This window comes from Protobothrops mucrosquamatus, unplaced genomic scaffold (genome assembly GCF_001527695.2).
Source record: "Protobothrops mucrosquamatus isolate PMUCROS unplaced genomic scaffold, P.Mucros_1.0 scaffold3099, whole genome shotgun sequence".
Lineage (NCBI taxonomy): Eukaryota > Metazoa > Chordata > Lepidosauria > Squamata > Viperidae > Protobothrops > Protobothrops mucrosquamatus.
The window spans coordinates 48,061-66,323 of record NW_015389107.1 but is presented as its reverse complement, the minus strand read 5'-3'; the positions used below and the strand labels follow the sequence as shown (position 1 = coordinate 66,323).

Below are 18,263 nucleotides of genomic sequence, written 5' to 3'. Positions count from 1 at the left end.
CTTAACAGAAGTTCTTAGGTAGTTTAATTAGTATAGATTTAACAGAGTGACCTGTATCATTATTTAGGTTCCTTGCTGAGTAGTTCAAAATTCAGCAAATGCACTTATATCTAATTCCTAAGCTGAAGATTCTGGATAAACGTACAACTGATAGCAATTAGCATGAAAAACCTACTCCGATTAATCTCCACAAGCGTATTCTGTGGTAGAAAAACAGCAATAAAGACAGATCATATTCATTGCTGCTTTTGCACCCAAGATCCTAATTTACCAGAAGCGTCAGGCATCAAAGCCTAACATGCAGATGTGCATAACTGAATCTCTACAATTTCTCCTGCCCAGAAAAGTCATTTTCAAATTTTGAGCAGAGCAACAGTTAATAGTTAACTATGGCAGAAAAAAAAAATCTCTGGATTGAAAAAAACAGATAGCAATGTAATGGAAGTAAAGAGTTTGGTGCCTCCTGGTAACTATTTGAAGTCTGGTAGCCCAGAGAGTGTAGCCATATAATTTGATTTAAATGTAAATGGTCATTACTATTTGAAAAATTGAGCTATTTCAGGAATGTGTAAATAATATAATCACTGTTTACATATTATATGTTTAGGGCACTGCCTGTCACCAGGGAATGTTATTTTATATTGGGATTTCTGTAATATTCAGGTGCCCCCAAAAGATATTTCTGCTTTACAAACAAGGAATCCACTAAAGTTAATGCATTTTCTCTTCTCCAGCTGTTTATAGCCTTATGAGGACCAGGCACCTCATAGGAGAAAAACAGCTAAGAAAGATCAATAGGAAAAAGACCAAACATGCTCATAACATCTCTATTTCAGCTACTTTGAACTTGCAGTATTTTTTTCTGTGGAGTAAAAAAAAAATCATTTTTGTTTTATATCAGGCCAAAAGTAAATAATTAAGTTTAACTCTCATTTTATTCACTAAATCCCATGTTTTACCTTGCCAATAAAAACTTCCAGGTCCTCCAAGTAGAACTCTGTCTTTCTAGAGAGGAAAGACAGAAAGAAAAAGAGGTTTCTTTATTGTAATGTAATATCTGAAAATAAGTACCTAGAGTAAGATGAAATTGTTACAACATTCAATGACTGAAGATTGCTCCACTGTGTCTGATCAAAGATATATTTTTTTTGCTTTTTCAGACATGACTCGAACTTCATATAATCTCCTTCACAGAGAATTCTGGCCAATCTAATACTAGTACTTTTGTTTTTATTTCCCATCGTATTGTTAAGTGTATTCGTATTCTGTGGTATTTCAACTTCCTTGTTTCACATTTCTGTAATGTTCTGTGATTATTAAAAAAAATAATTCTAGGAAATGTTGCATAACACATCTCATTTAAATCTCATTGCTACCCATTGATTGAATAGACACTGTTAGGCAAATGTATTTTTCCCTTCTCAATCCTCTTATTGAAAGAAAAAGATAATAATTCTCACCCACCATAAAGAATGGTTTAAGACACTAATGGTGTGCATTAGTTGCAAAGCTAAGCCATAACTCAGGGGTGTGAACATGAGTTTGCTCAAGCCCAGAAGTGAGTGCCCTGCCTTTTCTATCCTCTACCAGGAAATAATTAGGAGATGAAAAAGATCGGAAGCATCAACTTCTAGGTTTACAGCAACGATTGTCAGTGGCAGCTGTGGCATGGAGAACGATGAAAGTAGGCAGAAAGAGAAAAACAATGCAAAGGCTGCTCCTTTCGTACATGTGTCATGATGTTGCACACACATTTGAAACAAATGGAACTTGTGGCATAACACTGCTCTCATCGTTTTGATAAAAGCAGCAAGCCTCTATGGATGCCTATCCTTGAGGATGGTAAAGTTTAATCAAAAAAGTCAAGATCACATTGGTTCCTGATGCTGGTTTGTTTTATCAGGCCACATTTTTACTAAATTTAATTTCTGATTTGAACGTTGCACTTTTATTTGGATGCTGTGATTAAATAAGCTATGACTTGAACAAACCTTGCGTGTTCCAGGCTAACACATAGTTAAGATTAATCACAGGTGCACGCAAGCAAAAATCTTTGAAGGGCTCCTCGCCGTTAGAAACAAGAAGTGAACATGAGCCAAGGTAACACTAAGGCTCATTCATATAATTCTAAATTTGTAGGAAATACATCCCAACCGTGCCAATTGTTTACTTAACAATCCCAATCCCTCAATTAATGCATTTACTACAAAGGAGGATATAAATTTTCTGTGAATATCAAATGTAGTGCTTTGCCTTGGACAGGGCAAGCTGAGCTTACAGAAATGACATCCTATTCTTTCTTCTTCTCTTTCTTTTCTAGTATTAGGTCATTGAAATTCACTGCTTCTGTCTATGATGGACACATTTTCTGTTACTATAATGACAAATGTGTGTACATATAGAAGAATATACACACACTGTCTCCCTGTATATGTAAATATCTCTTACGTATCACAGCAGTTTAAATTAAAATTTCAGAAATAACATCACTGAAGATGGCTTAAAATATGAAAGCAAAGAGAATTTTTTTAAACCAAGTTCTCATCTAAGTGTAAAGGAACAAGATCCAGTAATGGATTAACATCGTATCTCTTTTTAGCCATTTATTTTCTTTGCTGATTTCCTCCCATGCAATCCTGGACAAAATAAACAATTTCATCAAAAAAGACAAGATGGGAACATGGCCGTGCCATCAAACTCTCCCACCTTTTACACATGCATGCAATATCAATACAGGTGCAAAAAGGGAGGGGCTTTGATGGCATGGTCACGAGCCCATTTTGCCTTTTTTAATCCAACCCCCCCCCCATCTCCTGAGGATGCCAATGGTTCACAGCAACTTTACCAAAGTATGTATTTAAGGCCATAGGAATGAAACAATAAACTGTTGCTTGTAAAGTTCCTCTGGTAGATTTCCCTGCCCGGGGTTGGGTTTTACAGATACTTTGCCCTCTACTGTGGAGTTCTGAGATTGAAGGAAACATGCAGAAATAACTTCCATACCTGAGTAAAATCAATGCTGAATCCACCTTGACAAAAGCCCTGTCCTTCAGCATCAGTGCTTGCTATGGCAATAAGAAACAATGGAAATGATTGTAAGGTTGTGTAATACAAAATTTCTACGCGACGGAAGGAAAGCTGGGGTGCAAACTGAGGAGTCTAGGAGAGCTGTTTTGAGGGCAAGGATAAGGCAAAAAAAAAAAAACCCAACCTTATTTCTGGGAAGAATGGCTTGAATGGGGAAAATATGGAATGAATAATCAGTGTTCTGCAACCTGGATCTCTTATGGAATCTCAAAATCTTCAGAAGGGGAGAAGAACAGAGGGACAGCACTAATTCTAATCCTTTGCTTTCTTTCAAAATAACACTCATAGGAAAACTCAGTTCTTACAGGAAATATCCTTGGAGGCTGTAACTTTTCTGGATAGCCTCATGTTAAAGGATGCTAAGGTCTTCTTACTGTTGTTGTTCAATTCCATTTCCCCACATCACTGTGGGGAGCCCATAATTCATTCTTACCTCCTCCCTATTTTTTAGTCCACAAAGACTTCTTGGGGGGGGGGAGATGGTGATAAGAGGGAGTATTCAGTCCTCACTTACATTTTAAGGTGATGCAGGCCAGTTACAAGGGGATCAGCTCACCAGCTGCTTTTGAGAATGCATTTCAGGGACAAGTAACCTTGTACTTCCTACAGCTCAGATAAAACCACATAGTTGGCAACCTGCTAGGAGAAGCCCAGCCATCCATGTATTCTGTTCTGCCACATTTCTGAGGGTGAACTCAGGCACTGAAAGCACAATTGTTAGCCACCATCCTTCTGACATCAGTTGATAGGACTTCATAGGGCTTTGTCAATCCTACATTGTGCAGGCATGATCTACAGTCATAACTGAACTAATGAAAAAAGGGTTTGTTCTGAGTTATTACAAACACCATTGGCTTAAAATACTGTCTGTTTCAAAATGAAAATGTGAAAGATAAACATTCTCTAGAATGACATATTGCTCTTTTCTTCTATATTTACAATGCAGTTACGGCCAGAAATAGCAATGAAATACAGTTTGCATTTAAAGAAGGAAAAGGCATTCCTCTTGCAGGCTAGGAAAGAGTCCAAAAAGCTCTTTATGACATGGTTAATCCTCTGACTATATAAAGCTTCACAAAACAATCTTTTCATTTGTTTGCTCGTTGGATCTTGGCCTTTCTTTTAGTTTTATCCTTTAAATAGATGTCCAGCCAACTCCAAAATGGTTCACTGACTTCTTTTGAATCCTAGTCAGAATGGGCCACATGCACTCCAGTTCATACATAATTTGGATTTGCTGCATTATTTTCCCCAAATCTCCTAACAGATGAGCTTATTCCTGCTCAGTTGAAAAAAAGGACTCCATTGAGGGGCAAAGTATGAAAGGACAGAGCTTGCGTTGTGATGTCACAATCTGTGTTTTATCATTTTGGCATCATCATGGTTAGATATAGATTTGTGAAATCACAGAGACTGCGGTGAGGGTGGTGGGGGTACAGAACAAGCAAATCCAAATGATCATACTCCCATTACCCTCTTCCATTTCTTTCCAGATTCAAAGCTTCATAGTGTTTTCTATGAAATCCAACTCTAGAGAAAGCGCTAAAAGGATAGATTTGCCCTCTCTCAATTGTGTTCTCCATTAAGGATCCCCCCCAATGATTGTAATGAATTATGAAAGAACAATACGGGAAATATGGGTGTTTAAGGCACATTCCTCCAAACAATGCATGAAAGAGGATGGTACATAGAAAACAGAATTTGCGCTGTAATTTTAACAAGACATTCTTTACATACTTGACCTGCAAGGAGCATATTCAACAGCTTTAGACCCGTTGTAAAGATAACAAGTTCCCACAGGCTCCCTCTGCGCTTTCTGTTCAGTTCTCCAGTGGTACAAAGGAGCACATGCCTGCAGATGAAGTATTCAGAAAGCTCTTTAAAAAGGGCCATGGCCGTGAGAAAAATCAAGGGAAAAGAATGGTTATGAACAACAAGCAGCCTCTGAACAAATGGCTATGTACATACTGGATGCCCTTTTCAAATAAGATACATGATGTGCTTTTTAAAAGAACCGGGATGCAGATCTTCCCCCTCACCCCCACCAAAAAAAAAAAACATGTTAAATTTGCAATCAGCCCTACTATGAGTTTGCTGACATTGCTAAACTATGAAGTGGGAGGAGTCGATGTAATGTATTTTACAATTCAGTTAAGTAGTGGCTTTATGCGCGTGTTCAAATGAGCCAAGAAAATTCAGGGGGAAGAGCTTGTATATCAATGTTATGATGATGTGCAATGAAGCTGAGAGAATCTCCATGTATCTAAAAGGCAGTTTGTTCCCATAAAGTATGACTGAGAAATAGACTCTAAGGTTCAATGGCAGGGCCTTCTAAGAAACAGAATCAGAAGTTTAAATGCATCTCAAGAAACCTCCCAATATACTCCAAATAATATATTTTCTCTCTTCCGCATAAAATAAATGGTTGATATTCATACCCTGAAAAAGTAAAACACGACTGCTATTTGCAATCTTCTTTGCTGGAATCAGCGAGGAAGCTGGCACGGAAGGTTGCAAACTGCTGCTACCTGTCAAATGATTTTCCCTTCTTTTATGCATAGAGGGTGAGTGGGATGAAAATCCTTCATTGGGCTCTAGAAATGAAACTAGGATCTTTGTGATTCCCACTTCATTTCTTCATCCTACTGTGCAAGTTCCTTTCTGTACACAAAGGGAGAGAAACTCATGTGCTGGGCTGGAGAAACCAGAGAAGGGAACTTTGTGATTACCCACTTTGTTTCTCCAGCCCGGCACATAAGTGTACACTTCTGATCACAGAGGGGAGAGGAACTCCTGTGCCGGCTGGAGTAACAAAGTGGGAATCCCAAATTCCACTCCTGAAGACTGCTGCAGGAGTTCCCTTCCCTGCATATTATAGGAGAACTGCCTACCCTCCTTCAGCAGGTAGTTCTTTTGCTCTGTCTGCTTCTGGGATTGAGGTTGTTGAGTGAGACAATCATGTGGACATCTCACTTGATGGCACGAGAGTTCAGTCCCAATTGTGGTTCTAAGTCAAAGATTATCCATAAAGTATCACTGAAATTTTTACAGGCAATGATATGGTTACCTTATCAACCCTATACTTCCTACATCTGATACATCTGTTGACTTCAAGGTGTGACATGCCCTCTCCTTTAGCCTAACAATCTTGCTTGATTAGGGCAGCACCCACCTAGAACAGGGGTGTCAAACTGCCAGCCTGCGGGCCGGATGTATCATGCCGAAACTGCGCCCACCCCAGCTCCGGCAATGGGGAAAAAGTCATGATACATCACAACACGTTATGTGATGTGGTGAGTTTGACACCCCTGACCTAGAAGAACAGGCAGGTCCTAAGACAACAAGCAAATAAAGACGTTTTTAAAAAATCTTATATATCTTTACATCAACTTTATGTCTTGAATCAATTAAATCTATTTACCTACCGATCTATTATATCCGTATATCCAGCCATCTATCTAGTAATTTCTAGATAAATCACTTCAATGGGGATAAAATAAGAACAAAGCCAATACAAATAATAACTCTATCTAGCCTAATTTAATCTAATATAATGTGCTCCTTTATAATGTAAGACATTAGTATAATCAATGCCCATATTAGTTCAACTTGTGAGGTCTTGCTAATGTCTTGCTAGTTGGTCTCTCCTTTGTTGCCATTTTATATTTTATTATTATTTTTTATTGCCCTGTTCTTTTTAAGCTATGTTAGCAACCCAGAGTTGATGTTGCAAGAAAGGATATATATATATACTAGCTGTACCCGGCCACGCGTTGCTGTGGCTCAGTCTGGTTAAATTTACGTCCGACAGATGGCGCTGTTTTTCAAAAAAGCATGTTTTACCTGTCACAGGTGTGACATCTATATAATAGTAGGTATATAAAAACACGCGCATATTCAAATGCAACGTTGTGTCAAAATTTCAAAGCAATCGGTGAAGAACTTTCGGAGATTTAAGATTTTGAACAAACGAACATTTACATTTTTATTTATATAGATATCCTTTCTTGCAACATCAACTCTGGGTTGCTAACATAGCTATATATATAAGACCTTCCTTGAGATTCCTTATCTTAAGGGGGAGGGTATTACAAAGAGCCCAGGAGCTACAGAGAAGGTATATGATCAAGCTCTCATTCTTCTCATCTCACATGGGATGGAGACCTTTAGCATACCTTCTCTCAGAAGATGCATTAAGCCAGGGCTTTTCAACCTTTTCACCCATTTTAGCACTTTTAGGATATGGCAATATCTGAGTACCACCAGTCGCCTAGCAAGGCGTCAAAAACTTGATGATAAAAAAAAAAAAGGAAAGGAAGAAAATGATAAAGTACAGGTAGTCCTCAACTTACAACAGTTCGCTTAGTGACTGTTCGAAGTTACAATGGCACTGAAAAAGTACCCCCCAAGCCACAGCCGAGCAAGACACCTGCCTGCCCACCCTCTTCGTCCTGTCCGAGGTTTCCATTGTTGTGAGCATTTCTGTTGAGGATTGGCAACGGGGGTGGGGTGGGGGGTATTTGGTTTTTATTCCCCCCATCTGCTGGGTGGTTGCAGCAGGTTTTGGTCACTTCACATGACCCTGGGACACTGTGACCATCATAAATATGAATCAGTTGCCAAGCATCTGAATGTAAATCACAAGACCCTGGAGATGCTGCAACATTCCAGCTGATCGGCGCTTCTTTTGGGCTCAGCAGAAGTGCCAGGATCAGCACCGAGCTCCAGCTGGAGCTTGGCGCTGATCCTGGCGCTTCCGCAGAGCCCTGACAGCCCTGCAGCTCCAGCCGTCTCTCGCTCAGGCTTGTGCAGTGCTGCCACCGGTTCAGTTCATTCCCCTCCCCCGCTACCACTTTTCTAGGATGGTCGCGTACCACCTGCCAGGTGCCAATGTACCACAGGTGGTACCCGTACCACTGGTTGAAAAGCCTTGCATTAAGCCATGAAGTGCTTTAATGGGGAAAACTAGCACTTTGAATTGGTCCCAGAAACCAATCAGTAATCACTGCAGAAACTACTGACTGGGTGCTAAACTGCTGAATCTGCTACCCCCAATTAGTAGATGAGCTACTATGCTGATCTCTGGCATTCAAGCTGAGAGACAGTATGCCCACTTACTAGAATTAACAGTTCACAGAACTAAGATTTCAATACAAACCAAGCCAACCCTTTATGCATGCTGACTGGAGAATTCTGGGAGTTGAAGTCCACAAATCCAATCCATCGCCAGACTCGATTTAAAATGCTGCTTTTAAACCTTGTAGCTCTAATTGATTTTGGCCCGGATTAATTGACAAAGCTATATTTATCTACTGGATGTTAAAGCCATCTATGGCTCTGACCAATGAAGTGACCTGTAAGGAAGAACTTTTTCCCCCCTTTTCAGAAGTTATGTTCGGATTATTGTAATGATTAATTTTGACACAGAAATTGAATATTTATTTAGTCCCTTAAGCATGTTATGATTGCTTTTAGATTAGACACTGGGGTTTTTTGTGGTTCTTTTTTATTTAATGTGTTGTGGTTGTTGTTTTTTTTGCTGCTAGATTCATTTTTATTATCATATGTTTTAGCCTTTAAAACATACATTAATGTTCCCTAAATGTTTTTATTGGTTTGTATTTTATATTTCACTTTATGCATTGATGGTAGTAATATGTGACAAGCCTTAAAATGAAGACTTACCAAAATTTTATTTTCTTTAGATCTCACAGACGCCCCAAACCATTGATGTGATTTGAATTCCAAAAGATCATCTACAGCAAATTCTCTGTTGCCTAGAAGACAAAATATTTAGGCAGAATTCTGTGAACATGACCTTGGAATGTGACAACATCCTAACTTTTTCATGAATACCAAACTCGCTGAAGTGATAATAGAAGTACACCCAAATATCACTAGTTTTTGCATCACTTGACAAGCTGATAACTTCAAAGCTGAGCTTACGAACTGATGCCGCTGAAAGATCCTGCGACTGAGATGTGACATAGTAAATGTTGTATCTGAAGAGACTAATCCAGAATGACTCATTTGCAAAGAGCACATTTTTCAAAAGTAATATAAGCCATTATCAGCCTGCTTGCCTGCAAAGGCCTGAACACTGTCTCATCACAGACTCTGAGATACATTTCTCTGGGACTTGATAAGGGTCAAAGTTCATTAGAAAATGACTGAAGTACAAATATTTTCCTCATAAATCTAAAAGTATGTGATTATGTGATATGTTCACTGTGTCAAGAAACTGAAATGGAGTTCCCTCCTTCCTTCCTTCCTTCCTTCCCATGGAAAGAAATTGAAAAAGTATGCAAAAAATCAGAAGCCTAATATTTAAATTATACACAAGGAAAGGTAGATTTGGTACATAAAACCTAATTATATTTTATGACAATAAAGCAAAATATTAGTAAAGAAATGCAAAGATAGAAAATTCAGGCTTCTAACTACAGAAGGTCCACATATTTAATTGGAAAATAAGAGGCCAGTATGACATAGAATTTAACACATTTAATTGTGAATGGGCAATCTAGATTTCAGTGGATTCTCAACCATTGCTGAGTAAGGTATAAATCTCACAAATGAATAAAGGAATCACTTCTGCAATTGTCATGCAAGGACTGTTGTTTATTTCAAATACTTATTATTACAATCAAAATCAGTGCATTTAAAACTACTCAAAGAGTATCTAGTTAAAATTTCTAGAATAAAATAATAACAAATAAAATTTATGTTGAAATCATAATTTGGCAGCCAATCTATCAATTGCACATAAACAAGAACACAGCCTAAGCTATAATATTAATCCTTAAAATTGCGAAGACCTATAGGCTATTATTTATTGTTGTTTGACCTAGAAAAAACAATGTTAAACCCCTCAGAGATCTTAGGCAACAAATATGCAAAACACTATGATAAAATTGCTAGTATTCATATCAAATATTAGTTTTTAATATACTATATATCGTATCCAATAGACCCTTGAGTCCAAATTTAGGTTTATGTGGCCTGATGGAATGGAAGATACTGTCTGCTTTACCCCATGCTAACTTAAGCTCTATAATATGATTTGATATTTATTATTGTGTTGATGAACGGCCTTGGGGGTGTTTGTGACCCCTCTCGGTAATGTATCCATTTGGGTTTCACATGAGGCATCAGTTTTAGCCTAGTGCTAGGAGAATTACTTTTGTTATTCAGGAGACCGTTGTGGCTTTATGAGATGCTGTTCTGCAGATAACCAGATATGAGACTCTGTGAAGTTGGTATCTAGGAAATAGAAGGGATTGCTGCTTCTGTATTGGCTTCCCTGTTGCCTAGTGACTTTCTATCAGCCTTGTTTCCATATCTTGGAAGATATGCTGTGGGGTGCCATAAGGCAATGTTCTGCCTTCAGTGCTATTTAATAACCACATGAAATCATTGGGGTGTCCATTAAGGACCTTGGAGCTATGTGTCACCAATTTTAAAATTTTTAAAATAAATATTTAGAAAATGTAGGTGGTTGCCCATCTTAAATAACTGGGCAGGTAACAACCAATACATGAGAGAAAAACAATGTGATAAAACACTATCAAAAAATACAATTAAAAATAATCATAAAAATAACCGAAGTACTGCATAACTAACTCCCAAGAAGACACATATTGGTCTCTACTACCACCAGGACCCTAAAGCCAGAACTACAATTAAGAACTTGAAACATTTCTTTCTAAATTTAAATGACAGCAGAGCAAGAGTAGCAACTTGATTGCTAAGTTAGAAACAAGTCTGCAAGAAGAGAGTTCAATTGTCCAAGCCCTTGATACCTACCAACTATAATTTCCCTCTGATTTCATTGTAAATGGGGCAATGGAGGAGGTAGCATAGTTTGAGTGTAGTTCTTGAGTCCTCACTGCCCTTGGAAACCCAAGTGACCGGTGTGATTAGGAGCTCCTACCCTACCACAACTTTCAGATGGCATAACATTATACACCAGTGATGGCGAACCTTAGAGACCGAGTGCCCAAAAACCGCCCCCGCCCGCCTCCACGGCCTGCCACAGCAGATCGACTGGATGGCCCAGCAGCGCCATGGTGGCCATGCCCTCCACCCGTGCCCCGCAGCGAGTCTTGTCCCTGCTGCCCAGCTGCCATGTGCTTGCTGTGCTGCTCCGCGTGGGCTGTGCCTGGGAGCAACTTTCCTCTGGGGGAGCTGCTGGTGAGGAGGGGGCCGTGGGGGGAGGCGGGGCTGGGGCAATGGGCAACATGTGCCCTCTGAGTGCCTGTTATGTACATCAGTGTCCACTGAGTATCATCTGCAAATAATTGCAGACAGGTGTTCTCTGAGGTGGAACACGCACTTTAAAAGCCATTTCTCCCTGATAATTAGGAAATACCTATTAAACTAATTTCTTTACCACAGGTGCTCAGTGCAAACCACAGTGATGCTGCATGAATGACGTAATCATGCAAAAGATACAGACAGAAGGAAAGAAGGGTGGAAATGGAGTTTATATGACAAATGTTAGCAAGGTCAAAATGTGAACATGGTTCCTGGTCCCAAATTGTATTATGTTTGGAAGTAATGGATAGGCAGAAAACTAGATGACAAAAGTCATCCACTCTAGAGATAGGAAGGCTACCAGCAAAAAGTGACTTGCAGTAATTCAACAACTTAGAATAATCAGGTTCTCAAACTGAACTCTTCTTGCTTTTGGACAGCAAATTTATCAGCCATTCCTGAAATTGGTATAAACTGATGCAGGCCATACTATTTTTAAAAATTGTTCAAATAATTCTATATTTATAACACTTCAGAAATGCAGACTGAAACAAGAAATCCATTTAAAGATTAGTACAGATGCCCTAATGAGTAATGTAGACACCAGAGAAACTCTGTCTACCAGACTGATGGATCCTGATGGCAGGTCAGGAAGCAGAACTTCGGCACTAGAGAAATCTACGTTGGTAGAGAAATTCTTTATATTTTTCAGAGTTTTAAAGAATAAGGCCAATTTAAACTGTTGGAAACAAACTGACAACTAGTGAAACTGATATCATATCAATGTAATACATTTTGAATACCAGATTTTGATATAATGAGAACTTATATAACTGAGCTAGCAACGTCTTCCTTTATATAAACTGATTTATTATTTAACTATGCTAGTGATATTTCCCACTATCACATAATTCTTCACTGATTAAGGCATATGTTCAATCCATATTTCTATGGGATGAGGACTAATCCTTAGCTTGGGTTCACTCATCCATTTCCAAACCGTTTCAAGAACTTACTAAGCAGTTCCATTCCCCTGTGATAAGATAATGAAAAACATACATCAAGCTATGTATTATCTTCATGCTGAGAACTTCTTCTGTGGATTCATGTTAATGCTAAAAAGCAAGACAGCCCAAGATGGAACCTTGAGGTACTTCATAATCATCCAATCAGAAACAACATCCAATCAGAAACAAGTCAGAAAGACATCATAGTAGATGGTATTCCAAGCTATGAAAATCCCAAAATATATTTAAAAAAATGCAGTCTATCCATCTCTCTCCTGAAGTAAATAATCTACCAGGACAATCACAGAAGCTTCTGTCTAAGTTACCTCTCAGGAAAGTGATTAAAATAGTCAAGGACGTTCAAGATTGCTCAGAGACATTACCACCCAATCTTTAACCTTACTGAAAATGGCCAGTCTGTTCATATTGCATGATTCAAGCTTTACTCATTCATCACTACGATCCAATGAGTTCACTGAAGCATCTCCAAGTTTTATATTTATTTATCCACTAACTACTGTTGGAAAGCAATTCAGGCTACCTCCAAAGTTTATACCAGCTAAACAATGCTCTCATTAAGCATAGACGGTAATGATTAAAAGTCCTCTTTCCTGTGAGTCAGCAGCTCCTCTGTTAACTTGGTAGACTGCTGGCTATGAGTCAAAACTTTTTTGTATGCTATCCACCATGTAAGGAAATCTCTGCCTCCTTAGACATATTATTACTTCCTGTTGGGGAAATCCCAAAGAAATAGCTGTTTTTGCCAGCAGCCAAAACAAAGAACAGCTGATTTAAAATCTTATAAGTGATTTATACTCATGTAGTATAGGATAGTGGAAATTCTACCACTTAATTTTCTGCATTGTCAATTGTGAAAAATTTCTGGGAAGAAACATAATTGCGTTCTTATTATGGGTTACCATAATGGTCTGGGTTGGAAACCCAAACATAAATCCACATCCTAAGCCTACTGTATTTTAAGACTTCCACAACCAGAAATCACACACAGAATTTTCACAACTTGATCAGAGGGATTCCAGAAAGTCTGTCTTAGTGTATTCTCATATTAGCAGAGATCCACAACCAGTTGCTGACAGTTACAAATTCATATGCCACATTCATTGCCACATCAGTTAATCTTTGAGATTCCATGCTTTTCTTAAGCTCATTTCCCTATGGATGTAAGAATTTAAAACAGAACTTCAAAAATTGGGTTTCATTTATCTCCAAATACAGTAACATTTCAATGCACAAATCTCAATACACAAAGCCAGCAACTCATCAGAGCCACAGCTGAACCCTACTATAAACTAAAGATGAGGGAAACCATCTATTATAGTAACGTTCACATTTTAAAACTTCAGGAAGCACTTTTCAAAATTAGTTAACTTTTTGATAAAACTTTGAAAATGCCATCTCCATTCCAGACTGCAAAAATACGTTTTAGGGCAAAGGTTTCACTGTATTCTAAATGTTGCTAAATAAAATACCCAGTCTTCCTCATCATCAGTTATATTTCTAAGAGACACTGGGAGTTGCAACTCAGAAATATTTAGGGCACCAAAGGTTGCCTAATCCTGTTCTAGGACAAATGTTAAGGAGACCATAAGAACAGTACTACTATTTCAGACCAGAAATTTATCTACAGTATTCCAGCACCTCAGATCTGAGAGTGGACAACTGGATGTCTCTCAAACAGATCATGAACAGCAATAACTATTTTTCAACCAGATAGCAGTTGTCTGCACTCATCAGGTATAGAAGCCAGTGATAGCAATACAGGTAGTCCTCAACTTACAACATAATTTAGTGACTGGTCAAAATTACAATGGCACTGAAAAAAAATGACTTTTGACCATTTTTTCACACTTGCAGCATTCCATGGTCACATGATCAAAATTTGGACACTTGGCAACTGACTCATACTTATGACAGCTGCAGTGTCCCGGGGTCATGCGATCATCTTTTGCAACCTTCTGACAAGCAAAGTCAATGGGGAAGCCAGATTCACTTAATCGTGTTACTAACTTAACAGCTGCAGTGATTCTCTGGGACACTACACATCCTCTTCACAACCTGTTTTCCTTGTTATCTTCTGGGAGAAGGCTTCGTGGTATCCGAAGCAGAACATCCAGATTCAGTCACAGTTTTGTTCCATACAGTATTAACCTTGTGAACTCTAAAGCTTCCTCCTTCCGTTATGTATTCAAGATGGACAGTGATTAATATTTATATGTTACTTATATGTAAGGTTGTAGGTCTATACATATGTTGTATATGGTATGATTAAAGTGTGTTATGTATGTGTACACTTTGAGAGCAAGCAACTAAATTTCATTTTTAATGTGTGCCATTGTGCCCACAGTAAAAAATGACAATAAAGGTTATCTATTTATCATCTAAACTTGTCTTTACTAAACCAGAGTATTCTGACACTACTGAAAAGCATTAGAATAGAACAACAACAACAACCAAACATTCAGCATGAATGGAAAATCAAGGAGGAAATGTTCAAAAAGACGGAGAAATCCCATCACAAATGATAAGATTTTTTTTAACCATCTTATTCAGATTGTTCATTTGCAGAGACCTGCACTTTTGTCAAGAAAAAAAGAAAACAGCACCTTATTTAAAATGCTTCCAGCATGAATATATCCAGAGGACATTGTTTTGCAACATCATTATCACAATTACGCAAAATAAAGCAGTTTGACCACTTAGAATCAAATGACATTTGATAGAGTAGTCCTGCATCTCTAAATAGGGGACAAGCCTAATCAAATATAAAGTAGGAAGTGAAAGCAAAAAGAGGTTTATGAATATATTAAGAACACTGATTTCTCCACATGATGCTAAGAACTCAATTTTCCTAGGTAGGCTTTAATAACAGAAGTAAATATAGTTAGGATAAAATATATATTTGGGGGAAGAAGAAGGAAGGAAGGAAGGAAAATATTTCAAACAATAAACTAACTTTTTTATTTGATTTTTTTCTTCAGGATCATGTCAAGGTCTGAAGAAGTAAATGGAAAGGTAAACAGCTCTCAAGAATGCCCATTGAAATGCTATTCCCCTGGCCAATCAGCTACAGTTTCTCTGTTTCTGTCCTAAAAATTTAAGGCAGAGGTTCTCTCTCTGAATGACCTGGAAATATCAATAGACCAGACAGTAGCCTAGTTTGCATCTTGATTGCTCTGGGCCTGGTAGTGAGCTAGATATCCTGTTCAAATCAGTCTTCAGAGTCCCTTTTGGTGAGATGAGCTGCTATACACTTTTGAATAATAATAATAATAAAAATAGATTCCTCTGTTAATAATACTGAACAAGTCAGGTCATGGTTATCAAACATTAAAAACCTTTGACAGGCCGTCTCCTTTACTTGGATGATCTGAAGCTGCATGGAAAAATTCTGAAATAAAATTAATATTCAACACTGTCTGTGTATACAGTAAAGTTATTGTAATGAATGTTGGATTATACAAATGTGGCACCCTCACTAATCAACAGGGGAAAAACATTGAAAACTGAAGGAATCAAGATGCCTTTAGAAATAGCATCAGATGAAGTCTGTAACTACAAATACTTCAAGCTGACAACATCAAACACAAGTCAAGAAGTAGGTTAGAAGTGAACACATCATGAGAATGAAGAAGATCTTAAGGTCCAAACTCAGTGGAGAAAATACCATCTAGGGGCAATTAACATCTGCGGAACTCCAGTCATTAGTTTACAGCTGGAATAGTGGACTGGACTCAAGCAGGACTAAAAGCCATGGATAGGAAGATCAAAAAATTAATGGCAATGAATTATACCCTTCATCCAACAAGCAATGTTGATAGACTCTACTTACCAAGGAAAATAACTGGGTGTGGAATATTGTAAATACACCAGACAGTTGAATTAGAAAAAAAGGGAATTGGAAGAATATTTGATGGACAGTAAAGAATATGCATTGAAATTAGCTCACTATGAAGGCTTACTGAATGCCAGAAAGACCAAATTGGCCTACAAGAAAGACCAAATAAAGAATAGAAAAGAGACATGGCACAGCAAAATGTTACATGTCCAGTACATAAAAAAACTGACAGGCAAAGCAGATAATTTCAAGACTGGGCAAACCTTAAGAGCAAGAAAATTAAAGAAAGAGGCAGAGGAGCTAATTCTGACTGCCTAAGACCAAACCTTAAGAACAAATAGGTACATATAAAGCCAGAATTGACGAGGCAGCAAATGTCGTCTCTGCAAAGAAACTGAAGGAGGAGTTTTCAACCTAGCTTGTTGCCACAAGATTATACAGACTAATTACAAACAACAGCATGAAAAAGTAGCAACAAAGGTACACTGGATGTTCTGAACAAACCTCCATTTGCCTGCAAGCAAGAACTGGTGGTATCTCAAAACAGACGAAATAACAGAAAATGACAAAACTAAAATACTTTGGAACTTTAGAATTCAAACAGATAAGCATATAACATACCACACTTAATGTTGATTTAAAAAAAAGAGAAGAAAAGTCTGGATAATAGATTTTGCAGTACCTGGAGACAGCAGAATACAAAAGGAAGAAGTGGAGTAAATGACAAAATACAAACCTGCAAATAGAAGTAGAACGATTGTGACAAAAGGAAGCAAGGATGGTAATACCGTAGGCGCTTTGGGTGTAATGCCAAAATGCCTGCAGCACTGCTTGAACACCATCAGCATTGACAAAAACTCAATCAATTGCAAAAAGCAGCTTCACTTTGAACAAATTATATATCCTGTGACAATACCTTTAACACCATCAAACAATAATATCTGCCTATCTCAGGTCCTTTATAGTGATATTGAATAAAAATGTCAAATACAGTCTAAGCAACTGGTTGGCTCCTGCGATCAACCATAATAATAATTATATACAGGTAAGGTATTAAGGTACATTTTTCATAATTTATTTCTCAACAATTTGGGGTGGTGGTATGACGTGACACAAACTTTTTCCCAGCATAAGGTGAACATCGAATATGAATTAGCCTTCACTGAAAAATAGAAAGCTTCCGATTTAATAAAGTGGACACTGGGCAAGGGACAGTTACTGACATTTCAGGAACTTCGCCACATATAATAATGACCCTATTAAGCCATTAAAATAATCCTAGGCAATAATGTATATAATGTGTGCACAGTGACTAATCAAACAATAAAACAGTATCAAATATCATACATTATAGTGGAGATGAAAGGAAGATAACCATTATGTCTTAGCGAGTTTGTCTGATAAATTTTGGATTCAATTAGGGCCAGATTGTAATAGTTTAATCAATATAAAATAAAATAAAAAATTCATCACTTTATGTTTGGGCAAACTGAACCAAAACAAAAAAAATGTACTTTACTAAAGAATAGTAAATATTACTATGTTACTGCAACTCAATGAGAGACACCCATAACCATTTTCTTTGTATGACATCATTGTCTCTTAGCAAGAATATCAGTGTTGGCTTCAGCATGCAGAGAAGATAAAAAATTGAAGCAAACATACATTGGGGAAAAAAAACAGCTTTTATTGGGCCAGATCAATTATTTTCTTTAGCATGCTACCTATACACACATCCAATTTTGGCAAGGATTGCCTTCAGTCATTATTGAAATATGTAAGCAGAATACAGTATCTGCTTACTTCACAAGATAAATGTAGCATTTAGTGAACCATTTCTTATAAAGTAGCCACTTTTAAGCTAGTGCCAATTAGGTTGTAGAAACTAAAATCACAGAGACTGCATAAAATTATTTTTAAATAAGTTATACTTGCAATGTTCTCTTTAATTATTTTTACCTTGCTGAGATGTTGATACTTTTATTTTCAAAGGATGACTTGACCTTTCAGTTTAAGGCTGGGCAAAAAATTATTTAATTTCCTCAGATGCTAAAATT

The 18,263-nt window shown here is 37.6% G+C and overlaps 1 protein-coding gene across 1 annotated transcript in view; it reads right to left on the bottom strand.

The window, feature by feature from the left end:
• The window catches only part of ITGAV (integrin subunit alpha V), a 73,826-nt gene that overhangs the window by 32,764 nt on the left and 22,799 nt on the right, over nucleotides 1-18,263 (bottom strand). Inside the window, exons 3-6 of the mRNA XM_015826400.1 lie at nucleotides 8,773-8,864; nucleotides 4,825-4,939; nucleotides 3,004-3,065; nucleotides 960-1,005 (exon numbers count right to left, since the gene is read on the bottom strand). Coding sequence (XP_015681886.1) covers nucleotides 960-1,005; nucleotides 3,004-3,065; nucleotides 4,825-4,939; nucleotides 8,773-8,864 — 315 coding nt within the window. The remainder of the gene's footprint in view (nucleotides 1-959; nucleotides 1,006-3,003; nucleotides 3,066-4,824; nucleotides 4,940-8,772; nucleotides 8,865-18,263) is intronic.